Raw genomic sequence first — 27913 nt, 5'->3', positions numbered from 1 at the left:
GTAACAGGGCACTTCCAAATCAGAGAAGGAGATTTTCAAGCTATCCTAGATAGGGCAGGACAATGCATTTCTGTCTGAAGTCAACCCTATTGCTTCTATCTCAACTCCTCTGAGTGGAGTTTGCAAATACTGAAAAACTGTTGCTTTTCTTCTGATAATAAAACAGGGACAAGATAAATCATGTCCTCCTGCAAAGTGGTTGGAACAAATCAGACACGTAATTATTGTGTTTTCTTTGCCAAGAGTTAAGCTGAGGTTTTAGGTTCTTGTTTCTTTTCTATTTGTTTCTCCATTTTTCTGTTCCTACTTTGTATAGAACATGTTGCACTTGATGGGTATTGTTTCCAGATATTTTGGGTTTTTTTTTTGTTAAGGCAGCCACAGGCCTTCCAAGCTGTGGGCACCAAAAAAAAGTACATCCATGAAAGAAGGCCTAAGAAACCAAAACCAAACCATCTAAAGAAATTGTCAGCAACACTCAGAAATAAGAGTTGCTGTGTGGGAATGGCTTCATTTCAGAAAGTTTCCAGATGAAACTTTGGCTCAAGGAACTCTGGCTCATAATGACAGTAGAAAATTTGTCAAATCAGTCTTTTCTTCAAAATTATATAAACTGGAGGTTGTTTGAAGTAAGATTTAGTTTCTATCCAGTCTTGGGAATAAATAACAACATAATAGAGACAGCCACCCCATTTTCCATTCCTTCTTTCCAGTTCAATGGGAAATAAACCAAGGTGGGAGAAGGAAAGAAGGAAGGCATCTCTGAAAACAGCTTTGCTTCCCATCTTCTTAACTCTGATTCCAACCATCCATTACAACTCAGAGCTGCTCAAGGTGTTCTCTTGCAGCCTTTTCCTGCAGTTTGTGCAACTACTGACTTTTAGCAGTTTCCAACAACTAGTTTTCAAAAGCATTTAGGTAGCTAAAGGTGAAGCAATAATTTACTGGAATTTCCAAAAGTGCTAAGCTGACTAAACCTCTGAATTCTTTTGGCCAGACTTTACACTTTGAAGCTGTTTAGGGTTCCTTAGAAAGCCAGTTGCTTAGTTTTATTTTGCACTTGAATGTTGTTTCAGCGGACTAGCTGACATCTGAAAATGAAATTTAGATTCCCTCAACTGCAGAAATTAAAAAAAAAATCCCTGGAGAGAGTATTAGTATTAGAGTATTATTATCTATAATATTATATATACAGAGATATGTTGCAATATAGAGAAACAGGAAATAATTGATATGCATACACCACATGGTTTTTATAAATGCAAAAAAATGCCCCCATGCAATGTAATATAATTGTATAATTGTTTAATTGGCCCCCAAAGCTAACAGTCAAGTTGCTAGTCACAGGTACAGCACAAGGTTTCCCAGAGAACTTTTAAGAATTTCAGATCTCATTGCAGCATTTTGGCTTAGCTTATTTGACATGTCTTTTTCCCTTCAGGAGTTTTGTACTTCAATCCCAGTAAGTCCCTCTCAATCCGTAAATAGTAGTCTTCAATTATTATGGGCATGGATGGACAAGAGATAAGACTAATCCAGTGTTCACCTCATACCAGGTCTGTATGCTTTGTAATTCACTCCACATTCTGACCTTGGAAGATGAACAGCCCATCCTCTGTGGAATGTTCTGCTCAATTGCAGGCTGAGAAAGCCACTACAACCCTCACTGCCAAGTGCTACTGAGCTCAAGGACTGCCTGTCTCTCCTTGTGTCCCTCAGACATGGTCCCAGTAAGCAGAGATCCCTTCAGCATCCTCAACCAAGAAAGCAGAGGGCATTGAAAGGTGTTCTCACTTCTGTCCAACAAATCAAAAGAAAACCAGCTTAAAGGCAAGTAAGAAAGGGTGAGCTCTAAAAAATGATCATAAAATACATTTCAGCTGTTGGCTAATGATGGAAATAGATTTTCAGAATTATCTACTCACATAATTCTAGTTTTTATATGACTCAAAAATGCTGAACTCAGGTACTTTATTATATAGAATAGAATAGAAATCTAAATTAAGATAGGCATATTAATTAAACATCTTCCACTGAGGAAAAATAATCTTATATTTTTTCCCCAGCTGATCTTGTAGAACATTTAGAAGTTTATTAACAAACTAATGCTGACAAAAAATATTTAAAGAACATTACAGAGTACTTAATAATATTACCAACTGGGTTACTTTTATCTCTGATAAAATTTTTAATGTCTGTTAGCTTCAACTTGTTGCTGGTCTACCCTACACTTGTAAAACAGATGCAGAGAAATCTGAGACATTGAGGAGCTCCCCAGCAAAAACCTGTCAAAACCAAAATGAACATAATTAAAGTTTATGGACCTCAGTGGCATTTTTGCTGGGAAAGGCTTCTTACAATTGATGATAATCAAGCTGCACAGGCTGCAGACCAAAAAAACTTTGAGACATTAACGACCCAAGAGTAGCTGAAAGCTCAAGATTTCTGCATCCCAGTCCTCATATTCACCTCCAGTGGGATACAGGGGAAAAGCAGCTTCCTGTAGAATTTAGTAGCCAGAGTACAACTGATGTAGGAAAGGGAGGGACAGCACTGAGCAGGTGAACTCTTGCTGGGTGCAAGCTGCCATGCAGTGCAAGTCAATACTGCCCCAAACACACACAGAATCATGAGGGGCATGCATATATTCAGAGTTCTGATTGCTCTAGGCATAACAGGCCATCCAGGCCTCCCTGCATGTGGCAGATCTGCAGGCTTGCAAAGCCAACCACATGGTCCTGCAGGACACAAACTTCTAAACTTCTCTCAAACGTCAGTCTCAAAGCACCAACAGCCTTAAATGAAGTTTATGAATTAATTTTGGCTACAAAGTTATTTATTTCTAACTTTCTCATAGTTAAGTGTTTCTCAGATTTAAATTTCTCATTTTATTCTTACTTCTGTGGGATGTGTGTTTCTCATTTAGCCAGAACGTCACTAACTCAAAAAAATAAATGCAAGGCCAAATCCCACTTCCATGCATAGGCTCATGACAGGGATGTTTTCAGAATGGATTACCGTTTTTCTTCCCATTCAGTTTAAGTACTACCCATGCAGGTTTCTGTATATAAAATCAAAACCCATAGAACCTAGCTTGCAAAGTCTTTAAAAGCATAACTTAATAATTAAAATATAAATTACTATTTGTCATTTACATGGTACAGATTTAGATAGGTGTTTGGGTGACAAAACACTGTATGTATTTCTGGTACAGATGTATTATAAAATGACAAACTGAGTGTGGCAATGCCATGGAGACTACACTGCAGTAAAAGCAACACACTGGATTTTTTTCACCTTGACTAATAACCTAATTGCAGAGAATGCTTGAACATGTGTTTAATTTCACTTATCTTTCATAAAGTGCGCTCTGTGACTGAAGCCCATAGTTGGGCTTGATGTCAACACTGTACTTCAGTGCTCTGCTGAGCAGCATTCTTATCTGAAGTCCACCTGAAAAAATTAAGCCTTTACTTAAGGTTTCATCTTAATTTTGACTCTGGACACTTCATTGAGAGTGCATGTTTCATACCGTCTTGACTCATATTATGTAGTTGAAATGCATACTTTGGGTCTTCTTTGCTCAGATGTCCTTGTAACATCTGCTATTTACCCTGAATTATGTTTCATGTACTGTTATTTCCAGGTGGTAAAACACTTGTGCTATGCACAAAACAGAGGTCAGAGTCAAAGCTGTTTGGTCTTTTCTGCAGTTGTATTTCCAGCATTTGGACTTCATTGAAAATATTTTACTGAATAATCTGGGTCACATAACAACATTCTGTGTGATGAAATGCAAATATTTTGCATAGAGCATGATATCTTCCTTTTTGGATTAGATGTAAATGGACTTCAAGGACAGATCAAGACTGCAACAAAAGTTATATCCTGGGGAGAAAAGTGATTCTGTGGATTCATCTCAACACTAAATGAAGAAATGTATAAGCTCTTCTTTCAAATTATGAAATTTAATGAGATAAAATCCTACACTTTTCAAGTTGAAGCCTTTTGCCTTTGGGAGAATTTCATCCATCTGATTGGAAAACAAAATTGCAGGTTTATTAAGTCTCAGAATGAGCAGCAGGAGTAAAAGTATCTAATTTCCCTAAAATTAATTTATTCCCTATTACTTTTTCTTTGTTAGGGAAAGGAAATAAGTGACCACATTCTTGGGAAAAAATATTTGATAACGTCCAAGATTGAAGACCAAAAATAAAAACGTTTTCCAATTACCATCTGAGTAGGAGTTGCCTTAGGGCAGTTTTCCTTATCTGCTGTTAATGGCCCCATCAATGCCTGGCCACATGACTCAGAGATAACACTGTCCAGGAGGAGGAGGTGATTAAGGACACACCTCGTGATTCATAATAACCCACTGTGAGATGCTCTGCCCAGGGGGGAGGAGCTAGGCATTCCCACCTGGATAAAACTGGGGATTTCTAGACAAAGGGGAGCCTTTTCACAGGTTCTCCGAGAAGAAACAGCAGCTACATCTGCCATCCCAAGAGGACTGCAGCCACTCCAATTGGGACTGCTACCAGCACGCTGGCCAGGTTGTATTCTGACTTTGTCAGTAGTCTTTCCCTTTGTATTATTGCATGTATTTTTGTCCTTTTCCCTTTTCCCAATAAATTGTATTTCTGACTTGGAGTCTCTCACTGGTTTTGCTTTCAAACCAGAACAGATATTCAGAAGGCTATGATCTGGGATAAAAATCTCTTGCCCTGTTAAAAAAAAAAAAATCAAATGCAACTAATGGCAATACACCACTGATATACAAAGCAGCCATTTCTGACATACCTGTGACTGGATGAACAACTGTAAAGACATACATTTTAACTGGTGATCGAAATCAGGGATTAAAACATGCAGTCAAACTACAAACTTATTTAGTCAAAATAATAACAGATAACTTCCTATATCTTTATATCCTTATTCAGCAATAAAATATCTCCAGAAAATGAGCAGTAGAATCAGGACAAGAAGTAAATATATTTTATGTACCTCCTTGTAATCTCAACCTCATCCATGCTTGTTTTTCGGCTTAAAAAGTTTTTGTAGTTTTCAGCATCTGAAGAGTCCAAAGTCAGTGCCTTGTTAAATCTCACAATCACAACTAACAATGAACTAACAAACAGGAAAAACAAGTTCAGCTTGGACAGAAAGGTTTTTCTTCCCAGTCTGGATTTCCCTAAGATTCATCAGTTTTGCTCCTCTGCATTCTGGCTGCTGAGGTCATGGTGTCTTTTATAGGAAAACAAGCTGCTTATAAATTTTCAGTTCTGCAAGCTTTGGAAGTTGATGGAAAATCCCCAGCCTCAGGGCTTAGCTAGCTAAGAAAACACTACAACACTCCATTTTTTGTAGTCACTCAAATATAAAAGCCTTTCAAAAGAGATGGAAATGCTCACAGAGTGTTTGTCTTGGGCAATCCTTCTTCTGCACACAAGGAGCAACTTGATTAATTCTTACCTTATAATGTTAGGCAAAAATTACCCCTATTCCTCAGGACTCTAGGAAAGTGCAGGGTGACAGACACAGTCTGGAATAAAGTGAAATGGAGACTACCTGCTGCAGGCAGTGTGTGCTTGTGCATTGCTGCTTTCCAAGGGACACTACCTGTGCAGGATGAGCAGCACCCAGAAACAGACAAATATGTTTCAGAGGCCTGTCAGGTCCCTGTAGCACAGAAACTCTCTTGGTGAATTTTATTTTTACCGGCAGCTTTCCCAGCAGAGCATCATGTCCCTGCCTGGCAGTGAAACTTGAGCACTCAGCAAAGAAACGTGCAGGGGCCGGGCTCTCCTGTGGGACTCCTAGGACAAGGATGCCTGAGAAATACAGACCAGGTGATCACAGCTCCTCCTTTTGTTGCACCTACCCTAGAAATATAGAAAACTACTTTTTTTTTTCATATTGAATGATATTGATCCAATGGCTGGGAAGAAGGTTGTCAACATGCTCCAAGATTAAGAGAAGCCAGACTGCCTTGTAAGGTGGAGTGGTCAGAGCTGTGAAAAACAACAGGGTGCTGAGCTACAACTAGCTGCACCCTTCTGCAACCAGCCTGGTAGAGGAACTGCAACCCAGTGGGCCCTCATATCTGGCTGCTCCCCTCTGTTCTGTCTGGTGGCTGTGACAGGGCTGTCTCCCCACAGAGACAGAGAGGGGCCAGCTCTGCCCACTCATGCTTCTGCTCTGCTCAAATGCTCTCAAATAATCAAAGCTGAATTTTAAAATTAATATAATAACAAAAGAACAAAAGAATCCAGATTTTTTTTTTTATGATTCCTCAGGCTTCTGGGGTCTGTCCATATTCTGAATTTTTTCTTCAGATTTTAATCCAAAAATGAAATATGACATAATCACCAGAATCCAAGACCTATGGTTCTAAAAACAAAACTCCTGTACTACAGGAGTAATGATAAAATCATAAGTATAACTGTCCTATTTATTTTCTCCCTCAAAACTATTAAAGAAGGTGGTGGACTGGAGCAGAGCACTAGCACACAAAATCTGTCTATGCATATGTTAAAAATAAATATATAGTTAAAGAACAAGTAAAGTCAGGAAGAGATTGAGGTTGCTCTTTACCAAATGGTGTAACAATCCATAAAATGCAAAAATCCCTAAGCATGACTGAAAAGTTCAGTGTTCAGAAGGGGATAAAAGAGGGCTGCTCTAAAAACTTCTGCCTTTAAAATTAGCACTGCACATGCAGTTACCAATTTACTCTGGAACTGAAACTATGGGCCAGATTAATTTTTTTCAGATCAGCAAAATAAATAAAAAATTATTTTAGAAAAAATATTTCTACCAATTTGTAATCAGCTTCAGACTTTCTCTAATGGAAGCCAACTAGAAGTAACATAGCTATTATCTAAACTGCATATTCAGACTGCTACACTTGAAAGAACAGAATCTGAAAATGCAGAAATACAGAACATACCCAAATTTCCCATATGAAAGTCACAATCCACACCACATCATCTGAATTGTAATAGCTGTTTATAAGGCCAGTCACTGAAAACATCTTGCCACTGAACCATCCATTGACTTATCAATAAGCCTGCCCAGTACAGTATGCTCTTTTCCAACACTGAAATCGATGAAATTGACAAACCTGAGTGAGTTGCAAGTACAGATTAGCTGGGAAGTGCAAACTGATGTCAGTGCAGCTATTTCTCGACTATAGGAGGCCTGAAACCGTGAGCTTTCAAACCTCTTCATTAAAGGGCAAAGCTCTAGCCTTCCTTTCAGTAGCACCCAAACAATCATAGTGACTTTGTGGGGCAGGGGTGGGAGTTACATGCATGGGGCTCAAAGACCAGTTTGATTTTCAAAATCCCAAAACTACCTGCAAGAAATTTCTTATCCAAGTCCTGCCCTAAGAATCTCAGTCTGGGCACTTCCACTGACATTTTGTGACCTCTCCTGAGATTTGGCTATTCACCTTTCTGCCAACACAACCGTGTTACTTATGGACTGCATTTCCACCATTAATCACAGAAGTCTAGCAGTCATGGACTGATACATTCCAAGTGCTGGGCTGCAAGTTAAGTGATGAAGAAAGTCTTTATAGTTGTTCTTTGAGAAAATGGATTTGTTTCTTCTGTCCTCTTTCAACAGGTCTGGTAGGCTTGGCTGATAACTTCAGCAGCTACAATTTCTGTGCAAAGGTGTAGAGGACTAATTTTTTAAATACTGTAATATTAATAAAAACCTCAAATATCTTAGAGTCTGTGACAGCTCATAAGATTAGTGAAGCTAATTAGTGAAGCTAGTATAGGCTAGGATCTATGCTCCCAAGATATTACATTGCCCAGCTGATTTCAGGAAACAAAAATCTTGCAAGATTTGCCATTCATGCAAGGTGCATAGGCCTGGTTATGTTATTTCCCTACAAAGTTATGCCTCAATTTTCAACACCAAGGACTGAACCTTGTTGTTAATTCCCAGGCAAGACACTAACACAGCACCTGGTTTATAATGGCTTAACTGCAAAGAGCACTGCAGCGTGTCCAGGCTTCTGGCTCTTTCTCACCCATCTGAAATCAGAATTTTCACTAACTGAGAAGAACTGACAAATAAGAAATACCTTCTGCTTTCATACAAAAAGGAGCCAAGAAGTCTGGTGGGTGTCTGAAACATGTCTGTGTACCTCAGACTGTATCATTTCAATGTGAAAATATTCAAGATATTGGAGTGGCAGATGAACCCACCACCCAACAGCAAGCAACAGAACATGGCATGGAAAGGAAAAGCCACGAGCTCTGGGATAGCATGTCAGACATATGCTGAACAAGCTGATGGGAAATACTGGTAGTATTTCATCAGTAGTAAATATCAGCCAATCCCAACTAGAAGATGGAATCTTCTACTGTTACATCAATTAAAGGTAGAGATGAGTGTTGTGCTGAAATGACAGAAATGCAGTCCTACTGAGTGACGACTGGAATCTGACCACTGAAGCTGATGGATCTTTGCTCTTCACCAGTTTGCTCTTCCCACCCTGAAGGCTGCATCTTAAGAGAAGGAAAGTACTGTAACTTTAAACCTGAGACAGATGCTTTAGAAGTCATCACTCTTTGGATTTCATTATTCAGTAGTGAAAGGACCAAATTACAAGATACAGTGATGGAGTTTCAAATGACACTGATTATAATCAACTTTTAAATTTTATTTTAAACCCATGCACTGCTAATTCTTTGCAATGAAGCTTGATATACTGTATTCAGAAATGGTTTTCTGTAGATAAGTAAAAATATGGCCTAATTAGGTAATAAAAAAGAAACTTCACTTACTACTAAGAGCAAAAGTATTCCTTCATTTCTGTGAAAACTGCAATACAATCTGTGTACAGTTTCACCTAGCTTGATGTCTCACCTCCTTCCACAGACCAACATACACTAAATACAGAAGTACCTTTTCCAGCATGACTGTCAATGATGGTTGGGTTTAATGCTAGTGAACAATGGAACTTAGGTAGGAAATAAACAAAATTATTAACTATCTTGCTGGATATGATTTGGAGTTGGCATTATTCTATACAGGAACAAGGTACAAAACTACTTAGGTTAGAGGTTTATAAATACCAGATACACACATCAGAAGGAGGCTGGCAGGTTAAGAAAGGACAAGCACAGCTCTGTAATAATAAACAACTGGGAAAGAAGGAAAGAGCATATGTGGCATTATATCTTGGAAGCTCATTTTTACCCAAGATAATTTCAATTACACTTTTTTATTGGATAGATGCTCAGTGTGGTAGAAGAAATCTTCTTTGGTTTATACACTGCTATAGTTGACTTGATCCTCTCTGCTAAAGCAAAACCACCACCACCACCTCCACTCCCCCACCAAAATACAAAGACTGGGACCACAGTGGCAATGTGACAGAATACAGAAAATCAACCCCTCAAACCTCCTCAGAGCACCACAGCAAAGTCCTGAAGCATATTCAGTTCACTAACTGAACTTCATGCACTGTGATTAATTTCCCTGACACCATGTGGGTTTCATTGCAGCACAGAAAACCAAATACAGACTTATGTATTTTTAGGATCAGGACCTACTTAACACAAGTCAGCCATGATTTAATATGTCTGTAATTAACATGCAGTTTGTAAATGTGAGAGAATTCTGTATTTTAGTTCAGTTTGTGTTTTTCCCCAGAACAGCACGTATGTTGTTTCAACATTAATGCTGAAGTTAAAAACTCTACAGTTACTGATGTTTATTTAAAGAATTAAAAAGTTGTCTAGTGCAGCTGGGAACAGAGGTATAGTAACCCTTATATTTAAAAGCATAGAGAGCACCACTGGGGATGTTGCCCATTTATGATTATTTAGCAGCTTCTATTTTTCACAAGAATTAATGTTCTAATCAGAATGCAACTGTATAATGCTTTTGTCATGCTGCTCATGTGTCACCAATTCAGTGATTTCCTTGCACATATGCTGGGTCAGAATATTCAGATTGTTATTATCTATTAGAAGAAGAGGTAATACAGCATTTCTAGCCAGAAAATAGTGCCACAAAAAACGCTATAGTAATAGCGAACATCAGGGATGTAGAATAAAAAAGCAAAAAAAGATTGTTGCAGGACCATCCTTCGGAACTGTGCTTAGTGCAACAGTCTAGATCTAAACAAGCATTAAGATTCATAAGGTAAGTGGGTAGTTCAGCATCAGTCTTTTTTTTGCAGTGTTAGAAGTCATGCATTCAATTCATGCATGCATGCTGTCATGCACAGGTCAAAGAGGATTTCTGTTACAGCATTAAAATTTTGCAAAGTTAGAGGCAAAGGCTTCCAACCCTGACAGTAAGCCCCTAGCTACAGTTTGTGCTAGAAAGTGCTATCTTTCAGGGTAGGATACAGACTGGATGTAGTGTCCCTTAGTTGCAAGGCCAGTGCTCACTAATTATACTGGGAAACTCTAGAATGACTTCTCAGAGAAACAATTGAGACTTCAGTGACACTTCAGAACAACCTTCTCTGAAACACTTAGAGAACTTAGCGTCCTGGTGAGAAATAGTAAGCAGCGCAGTTACTATTTATCACAATATCCTTTAGGTATTTTTTCAGTTATGTACATTAATGCTAATCACTGGTTCAAACCCCAGCATTTCATATGTTCAATTATGAAACTATTACTATGTTTGAAAGTAGCATCTAAAGTAAGTGATACTTTTTTTTAACTCTTCATAGTTAAATATGTTTAGCTCTTCATATTTTTTCACATTCCACTTATTACTAGCTGAACACGGAAGAATTTGTATGTGACATGTATTGTCCATCATGCAACCTTCTTCTCTTCTGCTCTACTTTTAAACATTTAAAACAATTTCTGTCTGTGGAAGTTGAATTGTACAAGGAAATTACAAGAACTGAAGTTTTAACCCTTACAGTTTTTACTTTACAAATACTCAGATTTGAAAGTTATATTAATATGGTATTGTGATATGATCTGGTGATGTTGATATGATCAATTTAAAATTAGTGCATATGTAACAATACTGACTCTATCTTCTGATCCAAGATCTATTTTCTCCCAAGAATACATTCAGTGCACAGGACTGGCCAAAGACCACTGAAATCAATGGAAAGGCTACCAGTGACTTGGATGAAATATGGGTTGGGGTTTGAGCATAACACTGCTTTCTTCATTGCCTTGTCACAAGGGCTGAATTTGGCTTAGACAGAGGTAAAGCAGTTCATCCCATGTGCCTTTAGTAAATATCACAGTTTAACCCCACCATTTCACTTCCAGGAATTTAGAATATTTTGTTATGCTAGTTGTGTTAAGGAGCCACAACACTTGCACAGGTAAAATGAATGATGAAACATATACAGTTTTTTGTACTTACAAGTATCTGGCTTGAGCTGACTGTTGGTAATTCCAAAATACTGTGGATTTTCAATGACAGGAATCTTTGTCATTCCAATGATGACTGCATCTGGACCCCCCTCAGAAGAAGATGGAGTGTTACTGCCATTTGAGATGTGGTGGAGGGGACTGGCTGAATCATCATCATTGCTGATGACTGAAGAAGGACCTAGAGTTAAGAAACAAAGATTTTCTTGTAACACAGTGTATGGTACTCTTCCCTCAGATAAGTAATTTACCTTTTTTTTTTTTTTTTTTCAGTTTCGGCCAGTTGTCCTCCATTCCTACAGTCAACAGCTCTCTTTGTGTGCCTTGTTGACCTTACCTCAAAAATGTTGTATCTCTGGGTGCAGATGGAGAACACTGGTTTTTTGTCCATGAGGAACTGGAATCAAAACAAGTTTTTGTACTGGTACATCACCCGGAGTAAATGTCAGCGTCCAGCACAGTCTGCCACTGTGCAATATCTCAAAACTTCTTGAAATAATTTTGTCATTCTCAGAAATACACTATGGAATATGTACATTAACTTTTTTACCTTATGCCCTACCTGAAGCACAGAGCAGTAACAGCACAAATCCAGGGAATGCCTGCCCTACCTGGAATTACAACAAAACAAAAGACAGACCAAATCGGCTCATCCTGATGTGGGAAGCTGCTAATTTCTGAAAAAAACATGGTTCGGGACCAAAATCTAGGAGACAATTTGCATAGTTCCAGAGATGCTGAGAAGAGTACAGGAGTAAAAACTGGAGCTGCTGCAGAGAAGCTCATCCTGGCCAGGGGCACATCCTACTGGCTCCCCAGTCCATATATGAATCTAGCCACCTTCCAAAAAAAGGTCTATTGTGAATGGCAATTTAGTGACAGTTTTTGTTTTGTTTTCACTCCATGCTTTGTATTTTTAATGAAAGTGCCACACAGATAAAATCTTGTAAATGGATTTTTAAAAAATTATCCTGCTTAGCACAGTGTCCCACTTCTGTGAACTGCAGGAGTCTTTCAACTAACAAATCAGCAGAGATAACATTTGAACTCTTGACATCTAACTCTGTCACTTAAATTCCACATTACTTATAGTTTTAGAAAACCAGAAGCACTATTTAGCAGCATTTTGCCTAATGACTGAAGAGACAGCAGAGATCACACATATTTCACTTCATTCTCCATCCACATTAACTAAAGTTTTTGGGATGACATTCACACCTTTTAATTGTAACAATCAAAGCACATTGCTAGAAACAGATGGAAAAAAAAAACCCTCTGGAAGTACCTACTCTGAAATAACATCTTTTGCCAACTGCATTTAGCTTTTGGGCAGCAGCAACAGCTTGAGCAAATGTCTCCCCAAAGAAGGGGACGGAAGACAACACCTTGAGGACAATAACAAGTGTTTACTTCAAGTCACTCAGTTGCAATATGTTGGACTCCCAGACTGAGTTTTAGACTGGACAGAAGGAACACTGTAAAGGCAAGACAGAGCAGAGTAACCTGTCACTTAGATGGCAGCTTGTCTGCAAGAGAGATAGAGAATGCAGAGGAGAGACCAGCAGGACCAGCAGATTCTGTATGCACATTACTGAGAGCATGAGAGAAGACAAGCAGGATCCACTTCAGCAGACATACAGCTGAAGAACCAGATGAGAAAAAGGATAGTCCCGCACAGCAAAGAAAGGGCAGCTTTAAAGAAACTCCTGCTCTTCTGTGGCTCACCGTGTCATTAACAAAATCACTTCATCATTACGCAGCCTGGCTTATAGCCATAAAACTTAAATATCCTGGCATGTGGCTATTCAACCCTATATATTTTGAGACACAAGTGTATTCACACCCCTGTCCAGCTTTTCTTTCTCCACAGCTGGTTTAATGGTGCATGAGGGAAATGTTCTCATAGTTTGAAAAAGTACTTCCCCCCAGCCTGAAATACTAGAAGTAATTTTTCAAATACCTGGCACTTTACGGGAAAGTCACTGTTGACAAATGTACATAAAGCCTAGATCACTGCAATTAATCAAGTGAAATACTCATACCAAGGCTGGTTTTGTCATTACTGATCACTCAGATCCCCACATGATTGACTCTATTGGGAAAGCTGCCAGGATAAAGAATTTTTGGTAAAATATTCTGTAATGAAGGGCAGAGCCAACAAATTGTGAGAATAGGCCACTCAGATAGCACAATCAATATTTATATTAAGTCACAACATATTTTTCAGATGCCTAAGAGTTGTTTGCACAAACATTTGGAATGCAACCCATTTAAAACTGCATTCAGTTTTTGGTAGATCCTTACATCTCTAAACTTTCTGAATCTCTATTTGTTGCTCAAAAAAAGCAGGCTGTTTAATACTTTCTTGGGAAAACAAAATACTTTTACACTAATATACTTTAATATGAGGATCAAATCCCTTCTCTCAAAGCAAATAGGGAAATTCTCTCCACTCTGAAACTTAATAGATGCATGTCTTTAAGTCCTTTTCAGTCCTGCTGTTCTCTGCTGCACAGGAGGAGGCTCTTTTGTCATTGTTTGCTTCAAACATACATGCTGTGATGGCAAGGAAAAGTGACCTTTACACATTTCGAGATGTTAAAGTGGGATAATGACTAAGGAACTCAGACTATTCTTTGAATAATTTCTGCAGTACTTCAAGATCCAATTTTGTATGGCAAACCACTATTTTCAACCAGTATAAACTGCAAAGGGCTGCAGATGAAAAGTAGACAACTGTTCCGTAAATCTGCTCAATTATGTTTACTGCTAAAAGCTAGTCTTCTGTGTGGTATGAAGCAGTCTCCAAGTATATACAGCTCTCTGATGTAGGTGATGGAAACCTGGAAAATTAGGTGACTTTCATGCCAATTCCTGGCAGTACAAAACACTTTAAGAAAAATTCAATTCTGGGAATCTTGTTGCTATATCACCCTGTGATCCCTCTTATTAGCAAAATCTCATGCAATGTTTTTTGTGAATAGTTGTTTGCATTCAAAAATCCTATTCCCTGTCTTTTTTGTGTATCAGAGGCAGGTGAGTTTACATCCTTTCAAACTTCACTTTTCCTGACCTTTTTTATCAATGTGAGCAAACTTTAACATAGACAATTTCCATGCTTGTTTACTTGCTAGACTATTTACTCATCAAAAAGTTACATTTAATTCTTTGAGTGCACTAAGCCACATTACAGCTATAGACCAGCCACCTCTGCAGCTGGCTATGATATTCAAGTAATGTAAAAGCATTTCTAGGATGCAAGACGAGACTATCACCTGTGCTGATAAGAAATGAGAGCTGCCCTTTTCTGTGCTCAAAATGAAAGATAATTTCTTTAACAGCTTGGAGTGTGGTTTCATCCACATGAAATGTGGTCACTGAATTACTTGTCAAAGGTAGAACAAGTATGGTAATTACACTCAGTCATCTACTACTGCCTCTGTTTTTCATAAAATCTGCACTTTGTTTTACACCTGAAATCTGAAAATTTTAGACAAAATGTATTAGGTTAGAGTGAAAATCATGGGCAATCAGTAGTCACTAGCTATTACCAAGAGCTGATTCACAGTTGGCTTAAACTTTTAAGAAGACCCCAGAGACCTTCTACCAGTGTGCTGCCCAGAATCTTCCCTTGATTTCATTTTTAGACAATTTTTCTTAAGAAGACAAGTTGGAACCGGACAAGAATCTGTAATCTGCTTTGGGGAAGATGTGGGCTACCCACCATGGAGATGAATTTCTCTTCTATTTGATATTAAGCTAAAGACTTATCCACAACACCTAGGCTTATGAAAACTTCCCTTTGTGTACAAAAAAATGCCCATAAGCTCTCTAAAAAAGTTCTGACATGTAAGAAAACCAATTTTATTTGATGACCTATGATAAAACCAAAATGCTTCCAACAGCTGGGCAGGGAATTATCCTCAACACATAATATGGGGACAGCCAGAAACAGCAAACTTCACTTACTGCACATCCCAAGGAGAACTGTGCTACCCTTCGAACACTGTATGTCTGCACTGTACTTTACCTTGGTGATGCCAAAATAATTTCCCTAGGTTAGGAAATAAAATGTAATTCTATTATTTCCAAGGTTTGCTATTTTTGAACAGGCAAAGGAGAGTCATTATTAATATGTACAGCCTTTCATGACAGGAAAGGCTAAGAAAATTGAGATTGTGCAGCCTGCAAAAGAGAAGGCTTCAGGATGACTTCATTACATCCTTCCAGTACCTGAAGGGAGCCTATAGGAAAGATGGAGCAAAACTGTTTTCGAGAGTGTGCAGTGACAGGACAAGGGGCAATAGCTTCAAACTGAAAGACAGTAGGATTAAATTAGATATTAGGAATAAATACTTTATTGTGAGGGTCGTAAGGCACTGGAAAAGGTTGCCCAGAGAAGCTGTGGATGCCCAATCCCTGGAAGCATTAAGGCCAGGCTAGATAGAATTCTGAGCTACTTCGTCTAGCTGAAAGGTGTCTCTGCCCATGGTCAGGGGGGTGGGACCTGGGTGACCTTTAAGGTCCCTTCCAGCCCAAGGTATTCTATGATTCTATTCTATGGTTCATTATACTCCTATTACCATCAGAGTTAATGCAGATCTAACATGCATACTACCATGTTACAAACACTATCTACACTGCTGTTTGTTGGAGATATATTTCTGTGCAACACACATCAGTCCAGATATCTCTTAAGTCACTAATGGCTCAAGCACACTGGAAGACAACTGAGGTAATAAAATACCACAAAACCTACCTCAATTTTAGCTTTGTGGTTGGAGTTGTGTATTTGCAATGATGCATATACTTAACTGTTAGGAAGCAGGTCATATAAAAAGCAGCATTTATAGACATAATTTTTGCTGTAATGGCTTAATAAATATAATTCCTTAAAAATTATGTTGATTCCTATGATGGTTTCTCAATGGACCTTGCACTAGCATTGCCTCTTAGTTCCCCTGGGAACAGGGATCAATCTGGGCCAAGACATGGTAAGAGCACACTGGCACGTTAAAAGCACAACAGTGAATGTATGTCACATCAGTCAGCACCTCTGCTAAATCCAACCCTATATTGAATATTCTTTTTTCTTTTTGGGAGAGATTTATTTTTTCAGTAGTTAAATACATTGTTCTGAAAGGTAATTACAAAAGGTTTCTTGTCCTGTGAGATTCCCATGTTTGTTGTAGATTTTTATGTCTTCTTCATGATTGAAATGAAAGCATTATGCTTCAGCAAGAGCAGAATTTTTTCCTCTTATCAAAGCAAGAGCCAACTTTCTCACCAGAAGAGACACCTTTTCAGCTTTATTCTAAAAATTGTGATCTTATCTTTTACTCCCTCTGGAAGACAAGTAACTGATCACAGCTTGGCACACTTTCTTCTGACTAAGGTGCTAAGCTTTACTTCAAATATTCCTTTGTATTCCCATGTTCAGAAACTGGTGCTAAACATGTGGTACCAATTCTGCTAGACTGGACATGAAAGCCAGCATAATAGAAAGAAATGAAATTATAGAAAAAATATTTTCTACTATTGGTTTCTTAAAATGCAGTATGTTGCATATAGGGAATTGAATTAAAAGGTGTAAATAGAACTCAAGAAAAAACCCAAAACCAAACCAACCAACTGACCAACCAAAAGAAAACTGAATATGCTTCCAAAGAGAAACATATTATGTCTTGCTTTGTTTGGTGGAGATGTTCAAAGTGAAGTTCTGCAAATCTAGAGTGGACTTGCTAAAAGTATGGTCTTTGCTTTGCAGTTGCCAATGCTTGTAATGAGGGAAATCTCAAGGCAAGGCACTCCCATGTTTTTTAGCAGTTCAGCTGTGTGGAGCAATAGCACACCTTGCCTCTACCCACCTTCTAACTGACCTTTCCTGTCTCATATCCCCAGCCCTGCCAGCTACCCAGACAGCAGCTATTAGCCTTAGCCTTTGTGTGGCCATCTCTACAATCACTGTCACATGCAGTTGCAAAATGTGTATTAGGGTTATCCTCCTTTGTTTGTGGTGAAAAAAAGCCACAAGATCACCCCAAAAAGCATTATACCTGAGCCAATCCTGCTAAATTATATTGCTTTTCACAGATCAAAGAGTGCATGTCCTTCTATCCTGGAACAGTATGCTGAGCCAAAATCCACACTATTACACATTAAGTCTGTGACTCAGAAAACTGATACTTGCCAGGCTTTAGTGTTTAAAGGATAAACAATTTCACATCTTCTGACAGGTATCATCAATCTGTTTAACTGATTTACACCCACCAGTGCTTGTTTAAGCTTGTATTCTGTTGGTTCTTGACAAATGAGATGAGAAAAACCTTTTGACACTGCCCAAGAAGTTCAGTTCCATCCAAGAGGATGCTCCCAGGAAGTCAGGAGAACCCCAACAAAGTGCTGGAAAACATCATCACATCCAGTAGACAAATACCTCTGTTCCCCACCAGCATGCACTTCTAACATTCTCTGAATAACAAAAGTAAGTAGGCTTCTTCAAGGTCTCTCAAAGGAGAGTGGAAAACCAGGGTTTAAACTCAGAAGCAGCCCCTAGGAATCTCTTCACTAACAAATATTGCAAAGCAAAGCAGAGAAATCAGTTTGAAAATCATGATGAAACCAGATCAATTCAATGGTGAATTGTTTTGTTTGGGTGATCCAGGATAAAAGGTAGTTTGCCTTTGTTTTCATGTGAAAAATCAGTGTTTGGCATTTTGTTTTAGCTTCAGAAGAAGACTAAATTCATTGGTTTTCACTGTATCACTTTCATACAGAGCAAATTATCTATGTTGTTGGATTATCTTCATTTGCACATGGAATAATTTAAGTAATGCATATCTTTGAGTCTAATGAAATAGCAGTATGTTATTTAGCTTTACAGTACAAAATTTCCAGTGTTACTAGGTGTCAAGATGCCTTTTCCCTAAAACACATGTTCATCTTGCAGGAAAACTTATTTCAAATGCCTAGCTCCTCTACAGAGGAGCAAACACATAATTTGGGTAATTTCCATTGACATGACTACGCACAGATTTTAGCCACTCAGTATTTCATCAGGGCTTTTTGTTCTGGCTTTGAATCTAAGAGCCACAGCTGCATATTTGTTTGCTTGGGTTTTATTCTGGTGCGTGACTGTGAAAGAATCCCAGTCAGTTCCTTTCAGCTGCCCTTCTCCTCACAACCCCCTCTATACTCCCCTGTATCCATGCATTCCTACATCCCCTCACACGCAAGCCTAGAGCAATTGTTTCTGCAAGGGATGACTCCCAAGGATAGCCTAGGGGAGCCCTTCATAATGCAAGTGGCTCCTGAAAGTCATGCAACCTACAGGGCACAGGGATAAAGACATGGGTGTCTTGGTCTGAGGCAGACTGGCAAGACAGTTCACCCTAGAAACCTCCTTTGCAGCAAAGCCCTGTAGGAAAAAGAATGAGGTGTCTAAAACATACTGAATTTGCTGGTATTGTCTGGCCAGGATGGAAGGTTCCTAACCCCTCTGCCTTGCTTTCACTCCAGGGCCATCTGTTCCCAGGGGTGCTATCAGCAAAACCTCAACCTGCATCACAAAGGTTGCTGACTTCTTTTTCCCTTTCAGCCAGAATGGAAAGCATTTGTGAAACAGATCTAATAACTCCAATCTGGCATACAGTGTCACATTCTTATGCACTTTAACCAATAAATCCACATAGATCACCCACGATGAGGTATGCACTATTATTATTTTTGATTTGGAGGCAACAGGCAATTTGGCACTGAATTACCCAGCACTTAAGTGGGATCTCTGTCAAAGTCATGACCAGAACATGGGAGGAACTGATAGCCCCAGCTGTCAAACCACAGAGCCCTTTGGGACTCACAGCCCTCCTCAGCTATAGGATGAATGGTGGCTGTACAACTGTCCACTGCTTTGTGGACACGTCTGCAATATCTGCAGCTCAGCTGATGTGCCCTATTATGAAGAATGAGGAATTTATGGCTTCCCATTATTGGTAGTCAAATGAAACACAGAACTAAGAAAAAAATCTAGCTGGGATGTGGCATATTAATCAATATGAATACATGAGCCAGAGAATTAAAGAAACAAAGCAGAAAATGTAGAAAAATTTAAGAAAAAATGATTTATCATTTTTTAATACAGATCATCAGCACTATTCATTATAGTCACCTGCAGGCTTCGATATCTTGGAACCATGGGTAAAACTACTATCCTTCAAAAATGCTACAGTGAAAAATCATCACAATAATAAAAAAGATCAACTGAAATGTACTTGCTGGCATCAAGCAAAAAAAAAAAAAAACTCACCTGAAATTAAATCCTTGTTGCCTTTCATTTCATTTAAGAACTATTTAATTAAATAATTAAATAATTAAAATAACTGTTTCCTTACAGACTTCTCATAAATAATCTAAGTGTGAGCATTCCCACTCCTAAGACTGGAAATGAGGTCCTCTGTTGTCTAGAAGATAAATACAAAGTGTACAGAAGCAATAAAATTTTCCCTATGCTGCTTTGACTGTCAGAGAAGAGCAAAGATATTTGGAGTAGTTAACTTGAATAATTTTCCTAATTCTGTTCAGTTAAACATACTTAGATGATAAGGCAGATAGGCTAGATTGAGGAGAAAATCTCCCTGATTTTGAATTGTATTTGATTGTGAGGGATTTTTTAAGGAAAAAAAAAAAAAAAGCATTACCATTAACACTATCTAAATTTTTTTAAGCCTCAATGATTATTTCCTTGAAGCAGAGAGGCCTCTTCCATTCAAGCATATCAAATGAAAATACAATATGGAAAAATCTAGAAATACTCAGAGACCTGATGAAAAACTGAAGAATTCTAATTTCTTTTATCTTTTGAGGAGCTACATAAGGATAGCCTTCCAATGCATGGTTGCGATTTTTATTGCATGTTTTTGACAAACAGGAACTAAAAGTTCCATGACAAAAATGCATTAATAAAGACTATGGTAAAAACTTCGGAATAGGTCCCCAGGAATAGATCCTCAGGAACTTTGGAATAGATCTTGCTTCCATGAGCAGTGCAATTACTCATAGAAGACTCAGAAATTTCCACTTCTGGAGTTCTTGAAGCTGCATTAGGAAAAATATCTCTTTGAAAAGATACAGGTATAGCTGATACAGATTTAGGATACCAGATGTTCCTTCACCCCTAACCTTGTACAACAATAAAAAGATAGACCATGAGTGATATAGGGAATACTTTAGGTCTTCAAATGTTGATTTATGTCTATTGAGAACCAAAGGAAGCCCAGAGCTCAACAAATACACACAATAGCTCAATGAAATACCTATATTTCCACACATTAGCAGTTCACTTTTCCACCCCACAGGATAAAAATAGGTTTAGCTGGGTGAGAAGAACACTTGTGCTCTACTACACAGTGGGTTTCTCTACTAGAACATACATTGTTTAATAGCATTATTCACATACAATTAATTTCAGTGGAAAATTTCCCTTTATTACTTCTGAAAAACTTTCATTAGTGAAAGTGTTAACTACATGACATAGTAACACAAAGTCTTGTCTAATTTCTTACTTTCTGTCAGTGCAAGATTTTTACAGGCCCCCAATATTTGCATGGGTTATAAAATCAACACTACAGTCAATTAATATACCTCTGAATTTGTTCCCAACAAGCATTCTAGAATAACAGCTTCCAAATATTTTTTGATTTACAACCCGACTAGCTAACATTAAACCTGACAAGCTACAAAGAAGCAAAACTAAATCAACCAAAACATCATGTTCAAATTGTAAACAACATCTGCAGAAATCTGATTTTGCTGTTCACTAAGCTCTCACTGAAATGATCTTACAGCCCATCTAGGGCTGTTTTGAACTTGCACTGACGTGGACTGCCTCCTCTTCATCTCCAAACACTTCTCATCCTGGAAAACAGGTTTTAAAAGTGAAATACAAAGGTCTACATATGCATGAAGAGAAGGGCATGAGAAGGTGGTGAGCTAACACTCTTCCATATATTCCCTTTCAAGAAGTTTGCTTTCACCTTAGGTGAACAGGCTTTGGGTGCTGATGGCCCCAACTTTGCATGCATTTCAAAGATAGTAGCTGGCCTTTGGAATAGAGCTGCTGGAAGAGCAGAGGACTTTGACACAGAAGACAAGCTGTCCAAAACTAGCCCTCAGTGAGCACAAAGGAAGACAGAGCTAACTTTCCTTTCTGAGCACTAACACCAGACATTTTATTCCCATTTATATTACATTACTTAGCAACAGTGAAACAGATTCGTTTTGTGTCTGTGCAACAGCAGCAATTTCTCTACAGAACCTGTCCCCAGAGCACTTAGCAACATACATATCCCAGGCCTTTAAACAGATCACAGGCCATGCTCAGAAATCCTTGATGGCTGCAAAGAGACTGGCAAGAATCTTCTGTGAAGTTTTTTAGTGCTCAGAAATCATGTGTCATGAAAAATACTTATATTTTAGGTGATATCCAGGTGAAGTATTTGGAACAGTCTTACCAGCAGACTCACTCTAGCACTTCTTCTGTGCACCTCTAAGAAATCATAAGGAAAAGAAAACCAGTCATTTCCATTGTTACAGATTTTGGGATTATGCTCAATTAGATCTTTTGAACACTGTTTAAAGAACAGTTCACTGCTGGACATGGTAGGAAACGTAACAGGCTGTTTGGAGGAATATCCCAGCCAAAATATCTTCAGATCAAAGATGTAGAATTGCCTTCCAACAACACCCTTCTTTCCCAAAGCACAGTTCCTAAGGCAGTTAAGACTTATATTCTCAAAATCCTTTTCTAATGCAGATCTAAAAATTACTACAGTGGAGCAAATGACATTCATATATAGAAAGGAAACATGTCAAACTTCTGTTCCAGCAGCATCACTCACAAGCTATAGGATTAGCTGCACAAATTGACTGTCTTGCCTCTACGTGATAAACCTCTACTGCCATTTACAGACACCTCCTCCTCCTCCCTGCCACATGATGCCTCATCTGCTGGAGATTCCTCCTGTTACCTCTCTCCTGCCAGCTTTCCTTGAAATTGATGCTATGGGAAGCAGGAAAATGCCACATACTCAAACCTATTTGCAACATATCAGCTAGATCAGCCATCCCAAAAAGTGGCCACACTACAAACTCTGGCAGTTTTTCTACAGCAGATTAGGAAATGGATGTATTAATTCTGAAATTGGTCAGGACACAACAATGAGGTTTTCTAAAATACTGGAGGCATCTCTACTTCTATCCTTCAGGGCTCTGAACAATCAATAATTTTTCTTCATCCAGGATGCTCCACATAATATATTTATAAATTATTTCTGCTCCTTCTTCAGAGTATTTTTTAAATATCCCTTAGCATATTTTCTGATGAAATAAGCAAACATTTCTCCTCTGCTTATTTACTTACTTCCTCCTTTATAAAGACTTTCACCTATCACACTTAACTGAGTCTCTCTTGACCACCTGTCTCATCTATCCTCACTTTTTCTAACAACAACATGGCATCCTGTTATGTTGTCATTTTTATATTAGGATTAAAACAGCATTAGTACTTGTGAAATTCAAGTATTCTAGAATGACATTCATTTATTTTCAGTCTAGTGTCCTCTTTTAACAAAAATTCAGTCATGGCTGTTTCTTAGCAACAGATTTATCAGAACAGATTTGCATAAAAATCAAATACTCTCAAAAAGGAACTGCTAAAGAACAGCCTGATTCCTGATCACCATTAAAAGCAAATACTATAAAGCAGAAGAAAATGGTTTTGTAATCTAATGAACACATGTAGAATATTGGCACCAGTTGAAGTAGATGACCAAATAAACTTTCCTAACTAATGTATCTCTGAACTGATATGTAAAAATCATCTTCTCATCTTCAGAGACCAATAGGAAAAAACAAAAAACAGAAGTACAAACCATGCACAGCCACAATCCACTATTGCACTGGACTAGATAAAAAATTGGCATCTGCAGCGGTCACACATAAAATGGTCTCAAAGGACCAAGCTGCAAAAGGCACAATGTGTGAAAAATACTCACAAACAATTCAACACAGCAGTACTAGGAAACCAATAATTTGACTTCAGAGCAGGAGCATAATTGGTATTTCATTATCTAGAGAGATCTATACTCTATCTATCTATCTATCTATCTATCTATCTATCTATCTATCACCACATTTATACCATAATGTCAGTAAACTCCAAGTTCTTAATTTTCACAGTCTTTAGAAATAATTCATTTTCTCCCAGACATTTTTCTGTGCCTTACTTCCCTTACTTCTCTTTGCCAGATGAGGTTTTCCTTTTTTTTTTTTTTTTTTAAGATCCAGTATAATGTGCTAAACTCCAACTAGCTTGTTCATCACGAATGCAAAGCAAAGCAAATTCAGAGGTTGGGTGAAAGAGTCAAACCAAACACAAAGCATGAAATTCTTTTAACAGATAAAGTGGAATACCAAGAGTCTAATTCCCTTTGTCTTAATATCAGCCAGAAGTAAGTTATTATATTGACAATGGTATGAAATTCCTATGAATGACAGTGAAATTAGGACTGCTGTCTTTTTGTTAAAAATGATGACAATCTTTTTAGCAAATGAAGTCTTCTCCTGCTGTGGCACTTAGTTGTGGCACTTATTTATGTCACTGAAAGGTAGCATCTATAATATATGGCTGCACATGAATTATGTTAGGAATGGGTTAAAGTAATTAATCTGCATTATTCTCACAAGACAATGCCAAAAAGGTAATTGCCCATATTTGTACTACTACATTATAGAGAATGACAGTTTTATGTCTTCCTAATGTTTAACTGAAAATCTATAATATCCATTTCTGTTCCTTGCTGAAAAATTAATGTAGGACCAAAACCTGAAATTCCAACTCTGGTCATGCTCAGACAAAACTCTCACTGAAGCCAGTGGGAGTATTGCCAGGGAGAGGATTAAATACAGTGTGATTTGCTGCATGCTACCAGACATGTAAAAGCTACAGAGCTAGATTTTCTTTATGGTGCTTCTGGGACTATTAAAATTAGGAAGATATTGGTCTTTCAGCTTTCAGTCATGCAGTCATGTGTGCTTGCAGGGAAGGGAAAAATGTAAGGCAGACAATCCATCTTGCTGGAGGGTGCTTAATGGCAGGCTGGAAGCCAGAAGCAGTGAACCCCTCCTGCAGTATATCCCTTCCCTCTCCTCTACAAGGCCCAAAAAGAGGCAGGAAATAGCAAAGCAGCAAGCCTGGATCCCTAGCAAACAGCACTAGCTGGACGGAGTACAGCAAGCTCATCATTACAAAAAATACTGAAGCTATCCACAATATTCATGCCATTCCAGCACCTGAAGCATGCCTGGGCATATGACCCTTTGGGAGGCTTTAAGCTGGGCCCTGTGCCACCAAGATAAAACAACTCTAAAGGTAGATGGCAGGAAGCAGTCAAGACATAACAGCTTCCTTGAGCTCCTGCTGGGGCAGGTGGACCACACGAGCAACCACAGGAACCTGCTGCCCTCTAGGTGGGTTCCTGGCTCGGCAGAGGGGGATGCTGCTTTCTTGGGTTGTCAGGTTTTACTGGCCTCCACTGGGTCGTATTAATTTAAATGGATAAAGAAACTCTTTTTTTAAAAGTATGCGGTTTGTCAACTGAACATTTGGGATGGTTCTGTTTGTCAGTAGTTTCCAGAGGTATTAGAATATGATATATTAAAAGAGCTACGTTTACCAACCAATTTCTCCATATTTTCCTGATGTGTCAGCAGTGTCCAATGAATAAAGGTATGACAACCTGAAACAGCTAAGTTATCTAACCAGTCTGCAAAAATTAAGAAAAAAGTAAGTCCTGAGCTACTCATTTAAATTTTTATGAGAAAAATCCATGTCACTATAGGTTAATTTTTTAAATGAAATCTCATTTTTAAGAGCATGATTACAAGAAGTAATAGTCCATAACTGCAGTGATGACAAGAATCTCAGATGATTAAACACCCCGGATTTGTTTTATAATGTTGTAGTTCCAGGGTTAGAACCAAGGCTCTAGTACAACCAGAAAAGCATTGGCACAGACCGTGTATGTCCTGTAGGTGGAAAACCTCATGAATACAGAGTTAAAATTACATTTATACTCTGTATTAAACAAACAAACTCACAGTAGCCTGATTAATGGCACCTGAAGAAAGGTCTGCATGTTTCCACATGGGAGAAAAAAGGGTTTTCAAAATTTCCATTCCCCTCTGAGAGACAATAGAAGTATTTGATTTAGTTGATCACAGGGTAACTCTCTGCCATCAATCTTCAGCCTCTCTTCTTCCTCTGCCAAAGGTTGCCCTTTCCTGGCATGGGTAGCTGTCCCCTGGCAATCATTGATCAAACTGCTATCATGTGGGCAATTTACCTATCACTAGTGCTACAGCTGCTCTCACCATGTTCAGACCAGAACCCAAGAACAAAAAATGTAAGAGCCTTGCAGTTAGGAACAACTGATTCTAGAGGCTATACCATCACCTCCTAATGACAGGTAACAACTTTGCCTGGGTACCAGAATAGTTGAGTTCAACAGCAACAGTATATATATACATATATATTTGGACTCATCAAAGTGTGAAGTTGCAGCAAGTGATGGAAACTTGGCATCTGCATTAGAAAGTAAAAGCATGATGATAAAACTTTGCCTTCCTCTTGAAAAGGCATGTGGATCTTCACACTTTTTTTGAGACATTGATAAAGTCTGATAAAGTGTGCTTCTTTACCTGGAAGGAGACTGTGCCAACTCCCAAAGGCAAAACAATGCCGACATATGGGAAAAGGTAACTTGTTTTACCACACAGAAAGTAGAAGGCTTGTCTTAGCATGTTCTGCTTCAAAAACTGTACTTCAAATGCCAGGAGAAAGGAAGTGCTCAGGCAAATCATGTCAACTTACCTGATTTTGATTCATACCCTCATAAGCAAACATATGCAGAGTTGATGATTTGAGCTGTATTTTAAAACCATTTAATGTATTTAAAAAATGTACACCTAAGCAACTAGTAATAACACAGTTGTGTGCAGAAAACTTCACAAATGCTATTAGAGACAGAGATATATCTATCAATGGGCTACTTGGTACCCAGAAGAGACTTCATCAAGCCAGGCAGGAAGTTACATTACAGCATACAGGTAGTATCTCAGATTACAAAAAATTACTTTTGGCTCAGAAAAGAAAAAACTAAGACAGAAACTGACTTCCTAGATTATTTAAACCTCTGAATTTAATGGGAAAAGTCAATGAGTGGGTCTTACCAGGAGGAAGCCAACACTGATATTCTTTCATAATTTTGACTTCTCTTATTTACAGAAACACACAGTTCTGAATCTGAATGAAAATGGGAGTATTACATAAATTTTTCTTTCAAAAAGTATAAACTTATCAAGATTTCACATTTTGTTCTAATTCCAATAGTTAATCTCTACAGATACATAGAGTCCTCTGATTTTTCCTAGGATTTTTAAGACATCTAATATAAGTGAAGCAACTTTTTATGACTATGTAATGAACATAGAACAAAGTGTACCAGGAATCTCTGATATAGCTAGCCCTATTGACCTTCTCTCTGAGAGACATTTGGGGATGAAAAGTGTGAGCTAATTTATAAGCTCTGACCTCAGCATCATGCTTACTCTCATAAAGAAACATTAAAATTTATTTAATGGCATGCATCTTTAGAAAAAGAGATTCTGGTTTAGGCAGCATGGTCTATGCTGGTATATCTCCTGGAGTAAAGACATCATAAATACTTCCCTGAGGCAGGGATGACACATCTATTCCTGAGGCATCATATACTTCAATGCTGTAGACACTGAAATTTTGCTAAAACCCCTCAAGGGGAAAACATGGTGATTCTTCAGTAAAACACACTAGTCATCAACAAACTTCATAGCCAATTGCCCATCTGAAGTTTCATCACTCATCACCTTCTGGTCTCTGACTTCTAGTATCCAACATGAGCTATAAGAAGTTATTAAGGAACTGCCATCAGCGGTTGTGGGGGTGCATCCCTCCGTCCTCTAGGCCACACTATCCCTGATGTGTGGTTCCCAACACACACTTGCATATATTTGTTCTGTGCATCAGCTATCTTTGGAAGGTGTTATGGCTAGAATGGTCAGTTAAAATACTTTTCTCCTTCTGAACATGTAAAAAGCGCAGCACTTTCAAGTGGCAGGTATAAAAGGCACTGTCACATTATCATGACACACTATTTGGAATTTTACTGATTACAGACACAATGTATTAAGGAAATTGCTGTAGTCTAAATGCAGCAATCACATTAATGGGTAAATATTGCATGCCCAAGTGAAAAACAAAAAAGATAAAAAATTTGGACATAACCTGTGATACAACCATTTCAACGTTCTTTGTTATTGTTTCATTAAATTTGTCTAGAAATCCAGATAGTTCAGGCCAAACAGAAGTTCCAAAGCAAAACATGGGCTTCAAATCACAGCATTGATGTTTCCTCAAAATAATTTGGAAAATGACCATGCCATAC

At 38.3% G+C, this 27913-nt stretch overlaps 1 protein-coding gene across 3 annotated transcripts in view; it reads right to left on the bottom strand.

Moving 5' to 3' along the window:
- Positions 1 to 27913, bottom strand: part of NTRK2 (neurotrophic receptor tyrosine kinase 2) — a 193596-nt gene that overhangs the window by 71403 nt on the left and 94280 nt on the right. For all 3 annotated transcript variants that reach the window (XM_031507311.2, XM_021534431.3, XM_077790317.1), the window contains one exon: positions 11371 to 11559. In XM_031507311.2, the coding sequence (XP_031363171.1) occupies positions 11371 to 11559 (189 nt within the window). The remainder of the gene's footprint in view (positions 1 to 11370; positions 11560 to 27913) is intronic.

This window comes from Lonchura striata, chromosome Z (genome assembly GCF_046129695.1).
Source record: "Lonchura striata isolate bLonStr1 chromosome Z, bLonStr1.mat, whole genome shotgun sequence".
Taxonomy (NCBI): domain Eukaryota; kingdom Metazoa; phylum Chordata; class Aves; order Passeriformes; family Estrildidae; genus Lonchura; species Lonchura striata.
This window is presented reverse-complemented; position numbering and strand designations above follow the sequence as displayed.